The sequence below is a fragment of the Mesoplodon bidens genome (assembly GCF_964165515.1).
Source record: "Mesoplodon bidens genome assembly, chromosome: 13".
In the NCBI taxonomy this organism is placed as follows: domain Eukaryota; kingdom Metazoa; phylum Chordata; class Mammalia; order Artiodactyla; family Ziphiidae; genus Mesoplodon; species Mesoplodon bidens.
The window spans coordinates 15,463,067-15,472,800 of NC_138169.1; the positions used below are offsets into that span (position 1 = coordinate 15,463,067).

General features: G+C 62.9%; 1 protein-coding gene across 1 annotated transcript; it reads left to right on the forward strand.

Moving 5' to 3' along the window:
* Nucleotides 1-862: 862 nt before the first annotated feature.
* LHX5 (LIM homeobox 5) lies at nucleotides 863-9,246 on the forward strand (the record flags this gene model as incomplete). The annotated part of the gene is made up of 5 exons (XM_081252904.1): nucleotides 863-1,035; nucleotides 3,016-3,239; nucleotides 3,939-4,216; nucleotides 4,895-5,060; nucleotides 8,879-9,246. 5 exons carry the CDS (start codon nucleotides 863-865, stop codon nucleotides 9,244-9,246), a joined length of 1,209 nt encoding a protein of 402 aa, XP_081109030.1.
* Between the last annotated feature and the right edge of the window lie 488 nt (nucleotides 9,247-9,734).

A 9,734-nucleotide genomic window follows, 5' to 3' on the forward strand; every position in this document is an offset into this window, starting at 1 on the left:
CCTCCTCCGGGAGTCCCGAGAACCTCGCCGCCGCAGCTCCAGGGCGCTGACCCCAGGGGTGCGCGGATGGGGGAGTCCAAAACGACGGGCTGAGCTGGGGAAAAGGAGGCAGGCGTAGAGCGCGATCCCGGCCTCGGGCAACTTCTGCAAGTTCCGTGGATTGTGAAGGGGGCAGAGGTCCCCCTCCCACTAGGCCTTCGACCCCCAGCCCCCCAAATATGTGCGAAGAGAGAGAAGAGAGACGCAGTTTTCAGATCGCGCGGCCCCCAGCCCCAAGCCCCAAACTGGAAGGTAAATACTTACTTAGCCTCCGAACCAGGTACAAGCTAATACTCAACAATACTGATGCCTTGTTTTTTTTGCTCTGTCCGGACCGCAACGCTGTAGCCAATTTAGATATGCTATAAATTTAAGAGGTTGCCATGGCCACCGCGTACCCATTGGCCGCCGGGCCCCCTACGTGCCTCGCCACGTCACCAAATCTGAATAAGGATGCGCGAATTAGGCGGCGGCCAGACAAAGATGAGGATCGGGACCGCTTGAAAGTGGGGGAAAGTGCCGGCGCCTCCGCCACCGGGGAAAGCCGCTCGGCAGAGGCGAAGCCAGCGGCCACCCAAGATACACTGGGGCGCGCGGCCCGGGGCATGAGGCTGTGAACGCCACCACTCCCCACCCCGCCCAGGGCAGCCCAGCGCCAGGCCAGGAATCACCCAAGGACTTGACCGGCTGAGTCTTGGTTCGGACCGGACTCGCCCGGCGGCGGCCAAGAGAAGAGGCGGAGAGCAGCGGCGGGGCCAGGGGGCCCGAGGGCCGGGGGCCCAAAGGGAGGGCGAGGCGGCCCGAGCCGCCGGGGCGCGGGGCTATGATGGTGCACTGTGCTGGCTGCGAGCGGCCCATCCTCGACCGCTTTCTGTTGAACGTGCTGGACCGCGCGTGGCACATCAAATGCGTTCAGTGCTGCGAGTGTAAGACCAACCTCTCGGAGAAGTGCTTCTCGCGCGAGGGCAAGCTCTACTGCAAAAATGACTTCTTCAGGTAAGAGGCCGCGCCGCCCTGCTGCCCGAGCGCCCGCCCTGCAGGCGCTCCGCTGGGGCGCCGGGGAAGGGGACACCACGAAACCCATCCCAGCCTCCCAGGCCCCCCAGATTCAGTGGGGAGCCGGGGAGCCCACCACTCTCCTCCTGTCCTCGGTCCAACAAGGGCCTGAACCCAGGCAGAGTGAGAAGAACGCTGCTTGGCTGCTTGTAGCTGGCTTTTCCAGGCCGGCTTGGATCGGTGGTGGGCCAGGGGGAGGAAGCCTGACCAACTTGCTGCCCATCCGGCTCTGCCACTTTCTAGCTGAGGCCACCCCAAGGGTGGAAGCTTCCAGCCAGGCTCGGAGAGACTAAGGATTTTTGCGAAGTTAGGGGCAGGCAGAGTGCGGAGTCCTGAAGCTGGTCTCCAGGCAGGTGGGACCCCCAGAGTGCTTCTGGACAAACAGAAACTTCCCAGCTCCTGAGGGGACTCACTCAGAAAGGCCTCCCCTGGTGATGGGGCAGGGAATCTTCTCCTCACTCCCCGCCATCAACTCCTTAAACATTTTCTCCTCTGTAGAAAGTACAAATGAAATGGAAGCTGGAATCAGGACCTCCAGAGTCCAGCCTTGCTGCCCACAGGCGCCCTCAGGCAGGTCACAGCAGATCACTTCTCTGAGCCTCACTTTCCCAGCTGAGAAACGCCGAAGGTCGGCCTGGAAGGCTGTGGGGTTTTTGGCAGCTCAGCCCTGCCTGCTTCCCCCGGCTTTGTGAGTGCCAACTGCGTGGAGGGAAGGGGGGGCGTGATTAACGCCCTGGAGAAAGGCTGCTCGCCGGCCCCAGTACCTGGCACTAGGGAACTTGAATAGGAGAAAAGGTCAGACGCGCCTTTACACGTGTAAACTCCTCGGCCCCAGAGGCCCAAGGCCCCTAATGTGGTGGTGCTTGCAAAGCACCTAATGATTTTTGATAAGGTGCATATGGCCAATTATGCTGCCGGATAAGGCCAAAAGTGACTTATGGCTTCTAATGCCCTCACTACATCAACGTCACCCAAATTCGCCCTGTTTAGAGACGTGGGTACGAGAAGACGTGGGGCCCCAGAGTCCTGGGCCCTCGCCCTCCCCCTCCCCCTCCACCGGCACCTCACCCCTCCCAGTGCTGGTCTGCACCATCCATTTCGGGGGAGGCCAGCCTTCTCCCAGCGCTCGAGGAAGAAAGAGAAGGATTTAGACCAGGAACACAGAAAAGGTGGCATTGGCGAGAGCCCCGTGTTCTGGCCGTGCAGGTTTTGGATTGCCTTCTGGTCACATTTTCCCACTGCCTGCCAGGGCCTGAGATTTGGGGACCTGGAGATTCAGTCCCTGTCCTTCAGAGTCCACAGGCCCCTGACTTGCTCAAGCGGGGCCCAGAGCAGGGACTGAAAAGTGTCCAGTGCTGGTGGTGCTGAGGACCAGCAGAAGGCTCCCTCCTTCCTGCTAAGGTTCAGCTCAGAAGAGGGGCTCCCGCCCAGCTCCATCGCTAGGACCCGACAGCCAGGCTCATTGGCCCTACCTGGACCCCAGCAGACTGTTCAGGATCCAGGAGGCAAAGCCGAGAAATGGTCCAGACCCGGCCTGCCTGGCTTAAAATGCTTCACGACCTCCAGAGCAGAATTTGCCAGGAGCAGCCCAGGCCCATCTGGTAGGGATGTGGGGTGGGGGAGGGGCGCGACTTGAGGTGCTCTGGGCTTTCTGCTGGGCTGAAGGCTGCGCCCATTGCTGGAAGCCCAGCAGAGTCCAAATAAACCTGACCGAGGCATGACAGTCCCAGTCCCAAGAACAGACCTGGATATTTGTCTCATGACTTGCATTCTGGCCAGAGAGGGCAGGATTGGGATCTCATTTGACAGATGTGGAAACGGAGGCTTTTCAGAAGCTGGGGCAGGGTGGCAAGAGATCAGGGCTTCAGGAGGATGGGACACAGGGCTGGCCCTGGGTGACAGGCCGTGTTGTGTCTGCAGGCGCTTCGGCACTAAGTGTGCAGGCTGCGCGCAAGGCATCTCGCCCAGTGACCTGGTGCGCAAGGCCCGCAGCAAAGTCTTCCACCTCAGCTGCTTCACCTGCATGGTCTGCAATAAGCAGCTGTCCACGGGCGAGGAGCTCTACGTCATCGACGAGAACAAGTTCGTGTGCAAGGACGACTACCTGAGCTCGTCCAGCCTCAAGGAGGGTAGCCTCAACTCAGGTAGGAGGCCCCCTGCCCCTCCCCAGGCCAGGCCCCAGCGCCCTCCAGCCAAGGCCTGCCTGCGCTCCCTCCTTTGCCCCCTGCGTGCCTGCGGTGCACGGCTCACAGCTCTCCACTCGCGCCGGGCAGGTCAGGGTGCGAGTGAGGTGCGGGGGCTGGGAAAGAGAGTCAGCGTTTGCAGCCAGCCTTCCACGATGTCTACACTGCCAGCTCTTCCCCGCCCTCCTCCAGTTCAGGAGGCTTTTCCAAGCTGCCCTCCTCCCCCAGTTTGGAACCGCACAATTTCCCCTTTCCGAGTCTTTTCAGCTCCTGGTAATTTCTAGCCGCACTGGGAGGACACTCATTGGGGTCTCGAGGAAGGAGAGAAGGGAGAGGAAGATCCCAGGCCCGGAGGGCATCTGTACCCTCCTCCCGTCCCCTGTCCTAGAAGGCCGGGCTCTCCAGAGAGCGCGACTCCCCCTTTCCCAAGCACTAGCTGAAAAGTGCTGAGAGGGCTTGAGAAGGGCGCTTCCAAAGGCCCAGCCCCGCCTGGAGGGAGTGGGCGGGCGCCGGGCCCCTGGGGGAGGGGCTGTCGCCGGCTTTGGGAGGGAACCCGCCGGGGTTGGTGGTGGCCTGAGCCTGCAGGAACCGGCTACCCGACTGGAGAGGTCTCGGGCCGCCGCTGACGCCCTGTCCCCTTCCCGCTCCGTCCTCTCGCAGTGTCGTCCTGTACGGACCGCAGCTTGTCCCCGGACCTCCAGGACCCACTCCAGGACGATCCCAAGGAGACGGACAACTCGACGTCGTCGGACAAGGAGACCGCCAACAACGAGAACGAGGAGCAGAACTCGGGCACGAAGCGGCGCGGCCCGCGCACCACCATCAAAGCCAAGCAGCTGGAGACGCTCAAGGCCGCCTTCGCCGCCACGCCCAAGCCCACGCGCCACATCCGCGAGCAGTTGGCCCAGGAGACCGGCCTCAACATGCGCGTCATCCAGGTGCGGCCCGGGTCACCCCTCCGCAGCCCCGCTGCGCCCGCGAGCTGCGAAGCTCGGAGGAGCCCCCTTGGCCAGGAGCCCTCCGAGCCCGCTCTAGGGGCAGACGGTGCGCCGGAGATCGGGGCCGGCTGGTCAAACTCGGAGCCAAAAGATTCAGCCTAGCCCTGCTGGCTTCCGGCGGCGTCATCTTGGGCGGGTCACTTCACATCTCTGAATCCCACCCCCGCCCCTTTCAGGGAAGGTTCTAAGCCTCGCTTAAAGGACAGGACCTTTCCTGTCCTCCCATCCTCTGAGCAGAGAAAGAGGCGATGCTCTTCACGTGCTCCTTCCCAGCGCCCGACGCGCGGGCAGACAGACAAACGGCCAGAGCCCGGCTGGGGAGTCTCGGGGCCGAGACCAGAGCCGTGCCGGGCGGCAGGCCTTTATAAAGCCGTCAGGCCGCGGATGGGCCGAGGACCAGGAAGCCCAAGTCTTTATGAGTCGCCCCACGGGTGCGCGAAATCCTTCATCCTTGGCTGGTTCGCAGAGGCCCCTCTCCACCCCTTTGGTCTAATCCGGCCCGGCCCCCGGCTCAGGGCATTCTTGGTGCGGAGGAGGCGCTAGGACCCAGCGGGGGTGGCCCGGGCAGGGAGAGAAGGGGACCCGGAACAGAGTTCACAACCCCTTCCTCTGTCCCAGGTGTGGTTCCAGAACCGACGGTCCAAAGAACGCCGGATGAAACAGCTGAGCGCCCTCGGCGCCCGGAGACACGCCTTCTTCCGGAGTCCGAGGCGCATGCGCCCGTTGGGCGGCCGCTTGGACGAGTCCGAGATGTTGGGGTCCACTCCGTACACCTACTACGGAGGTAAGCAACCTCCTTGGACGCGGTGCCCCACACCTAGGTCAATGCTGCTTGAGGGTGCAGGGCCGGATAGCCGTGATCTCAGGCTGCGCCGGGACCCCTCCCTCCCTTCTACCCATGCAAGACGTACACGATCATGAGCACACCTTAAGAGACACGCATCAACACAGGTACCCTCACCCGCAGATAATTCCTGGACAGAAAATCAGACACATGGCTTCACTCAACCATGCAGTGGTACCAACAGATAATAAACACAAGAGAAAAGCAGTGACACACTCACCCATGCAGGACCATACGAGTTCAGAGACCTCGGGGACACGCATCTGGACACATGATCACCCGCAACCAACACAGGTATACCCCACCCCCTAGATATACTGGCACTCTCACGCATCATACCAAGTCAGGCACTTCTGCATGCACCGCATCCCAACCTGACACACAGCCTTTGCCGCCCTGGCCCACGACCTGGTGTATTTGACACCAGCAGGAAAGCAGGCACTGGAGGACAGCACCGGCAGTAGGGATGGAGGGGTCAGGATTCATCTGCCCCCTTGCTATCTTCCAAGTCTGCATCTCCTGTTGGGCTACGGGGACTGTGTACACAGCACCTGGCCCGGTTAGCCCAGATGCTGGCAGTTGCTCTGGACTAGGACCCCCGCCCACCCTCCAGCTTCAAGCGCACCAGGGTTCATCAGGGATGGGGTGGGCAAGGATTGAGCCAACCCAGCTATGCACTCTCTGTCTTTGGGGCTGCAGAGGGCCAGGAGCCTGCTTTGCACAGAGGAATTTCATGGTTAGTGTTAGGAGGCTCAGGCCTGGTGAACTCTCCTCTTAGGTCACCCCTTCCCTTCCTCCTTCCCTCCTCTCTCGTCCCTTCACCCCACTGTGTTACCTTACTTCACTCTCCTTCCTGGATGACCTCTTCTGACTCCCTCACCTCCGTTTTTCATTTTTTGTTTTTGTTGTTGGTAGTGGTGGTTTTTTGGTTTTTGGTTTTTTTGAGACCCAGTTGTTTTGGGGCACTACTGCACTGACTTACTGTCCTACGCATTTCAGACTTGTGGACTCCAGGAAGGCACCTTCCCCTTCTATTCCTGAGCCTCTGGATTTGGGGAGCCCCCAGGAATGTCTCTGCCTGAGGGGAATCTGTGCTCAGTGCCACCCAGCCTGGGAGAGGAGGGGCAGAGGCTAGTAGCCCAGTTTGGGGAGAGGTGGCAATGTGGAGGGCCAGGAGCCAGGTGCCCAGGAAGACCCAGAAGGGAAAATAAGAGAACCCTATAACTAGCCTTGGTACATCCGCAGGCCTGGGAAGTTAGATCTTCTGGCCTGGCCAGGGGCCCCAGAAACTGTGGATGAAATGTGGTGGTGTGCTTTTTCGGGAGAGACTGAGATGGCAGGGCCCAGGTTGGGGGGACTACAGACACCAGAGGCAGCCGGGTTGGTGGACTTGTCCTGGGGCCTCTACTCACCAACTCTCTTCACCTATCTTTGGTTCCTTGAGCGCAAAATCTCCGCCTGGCGCAGGGAGGCTGGCGGGGCGGTACCAGTCCGGAATTTTTCCCCGCCTGGGTAATTAACCAAGGTTTCCCCCAGGACCAGTGTGCCTCTCACCAATCCCACCGCCTCCTCTACCCGCGTGGCTGCTGGATGGGGTGGCGGCCTGGACTCGCGGGCCCCTCTTTCCCCGGAATGGGGGGGCGGACCCCCCAATCCCAGGGAGGCAGCCCCGCCTAATCCGTGCTGGGAGATCCCGGCGTCGGCGGCCGGCAGCGGGCGAGAAAGGGGCCGGGCGGCGGGGCCGGCGGCTCCCCGTGGGAGCGCGGACAAAGCCCCAGCTGCGGCTTTTGTGCCCTTTTCAGACGGCGTTTGTTCCAATTACCTCCGGCCCGGCCGCCATATGGGCGGAGGCGGCGCGCTCCGCGCGGGGGCCGAGGCCCTCCCTGGCTAGCAGGCTCGCTACGCGCCGTGGCCGTCCCCCATCCCCGTCCCTTAGGGGCCCCAAATTCGCCGCTTCCAACCTTTCTCTTCACTTACGGGGAGAATGGAATGAGTGGTTTTAAAAAAGTAATTGGCGACCGTTTTAGCTGTTGCCTAAACCGTCTCCAAGCCCGCCTCCAGACACTCCCCATTTGGACTGATGTCGTGGGGTGGGGGTGGAGAGGGAAGGGGGCGGCAGGGGGCGTCCAGAACTCGCCCCGGTGACAGACCCCCAACACTAAGCAGGAGGCGTGGGTTTGCACAGGAGACCCCGGCTTCCAGGCGCGCCGGTTTTCCCGCCGTACAAAGCGGGTTATTGTCACGAGTGCCGGCTACACGGTGCTCATTTCCTGGCTTCCCACACCCCACTCATTCGGGGCCGACCCGGGGGAGGGGAAGAGGCTGTGCGGAAGGACTTTAGGAAAGGGGGCTCTAGGAGGAGGTCACACGGTCGATGCAGAAACACTTTGTTGAGAATGGGCGAGCGTGTCATCTGGAGCCCCTGCGCTCCCTGAATTTGTGGGCAAAATTCGCGTTTGTGCATTTTTCCGGAGAGAGAGCCCATAGCTCTCATCAGTTTATCAAAAGAGCTCAATGTCCCCAAATACTCCAAAACCTTGCGGTCCTGGCAAACCCGCCCGGGGTCCGCCTGGAGGACCCCAGGCACACGGAACTCTAGACGTGGCCCGGCGAGTGTTCTCATCCTCCCCCCACCTCTCCCGAGTCTCTGGGCCTCAACTTTCTCCGTTCCAGGCCAGGTGAGGCCGGGACAAACGGTCGGAGTCCCACGTTCACCGGGACGGACGCGGGGCACGGGGCCGCGCCGGGTCGGCGGGGCGCAGGGGGCGAAGGAGAGGGCGCTGAGGCCGCCTTGCGCGCTCCGAGTCCAGGGTTCCGCGGCCGGGGCCCGACTCGCCAGCCCCTCGGCGCTCCGGCCGCGCTTCTCCCGGCCGGGTCTCGGGCCGATCTCAGTCCCTTCGTGTTCCGGTCTCCGTCCGCCGCCCCTGCATCCCCGCCCTACTCCTCTCGCCGGCCTCTCAGCCCCAGCGTCTCTGGCCGTCTGTCTGACTCATCTCGCGCGGCTCTGGGCGCCTCTGTCTCTCCCGACCTTCCGTCTCGTTCCTGGGTCTCTTGCCGGGTTTTTCCCGTGTCTCTAACCACACGGCCGTCTCATCTTTCTCTTTGCGTCCCCTAGACTGTCTCTGCCTTACTCGAATAAAGCCGGGTCTCCGTCTCAGCCGTGGGTTCGGTGACTGAGGCTCTTTTCTTGCCTTGACACCGACTCTGAGTCTGGGGGCTCCCTGCTGCATCCCCTCTCCGCCCCCCTTTCACCCTGTCCTCTGCCGATCTCTCCCGGTCTCCTTATCTGGCAGTCGCCGTGACTCTCCCTCTCTGTGTATCTCTCACCAACTCTAAGACACTGTCAGGAATCGTCACTGTGTTGCGTCTCCCGCCACCGCTGTCTCCCCTCCGTCTCTCTTTGTCAAGGAACCTTTCTGTGTGTTCCTCAGCGTCTCTGCGCCTCTCCCGGCCCCTGAGTGTAGCCTTTCCGTACTTTTGGTTGTCTCTCTGCCCAGCACGAGCTCCGGGGCTGGTCCTCCGCCCCTCTGGCCTCCCTTGGTCTCCGCAGGCCTCTCCACGGGTCTTTCTCTAACCTCGAGTCAGTGTCGTGCGGTCCCCCCGTTAACGTCCTGTCCCGGTGGCCCCCACCACGTCCCACGTCTCTGGCCTTCGTCTCCCCGGGTTCGCTCCCCCGGGTCTCTTCCGCCGGGTCCCTCGAGTCCCTCGGCGACCTCGCATCTCTCACTCTCGCCTCTCCTGCCCCGTCCCCTCCGCAGACTACCAGGGCGACTACTACGCTCCGGGAGGCAGCTACGACTTCTTCGCGCACGGCCCGCCGTCGCAGGCGCAGTCCCCGGCCGACTCGAGCTTCCTGGCCGCCTCGGGGCCCGGCTCGACGCCGCTCGGCGCGCTGGAGCCGCCGCTCGCCGGCCCGCACGCCGCCGACAACCCCAGGTTCACCGACATGATCTCGCACCCGGACACGCCGAGCCCCGAGCCGGGCCTGCCGGGCGCGCTGCACCCCATGCCCGGCGAGGTGTTCAGCGGCGGCCCCAGCCCACCCTTCCCCATGAGCGGCACCAGCGGCTACAGCGGACCCCTGTCGCACCCCAACCCCGAGCTCAACGAGGCCGCCGTGTGGTAAGGCCGTCGGGCCGGGCCGCCCCCCGCCCCCGCGCTCGGCCCTGGGGCCCCGCCCGGCCGTCCCCACCTCCCCCCACCCCACCCCCCACCCCCCACCCCCGCGCCCCGGACGCAGCCTCCCGAAACCAAAGCGCCCGACGCGGCCGCGGCGCGGGGCGCCCTCGGGGGCTCTCTCTCGAGTCCGAACTCAACCGGCAGCTGCTTCTCGGCTGGGCGCGGAGGGGTACCGACCCCCGCATCTGCATCCACCCCTGGGACTCTCCGGGAACCCCCTGCCCTCCGCCAGCGCTCCCCGGCAGCCGCGAGCAATTTCTTGGGACCAAAGTGAATACTCCGGAGGGTCAAGAGATTTCAAGCACGCTCTAGACGTCTCCCGACCCGCCACCACCACCCCGCACCTCTTTGGACCAAGAGAGGGCTGAAGCTAAGGGACAGAGACAATTTTTTTTCCCCTCCTTGCAATCCGAGTGTCATTTTGTAAATCTTATT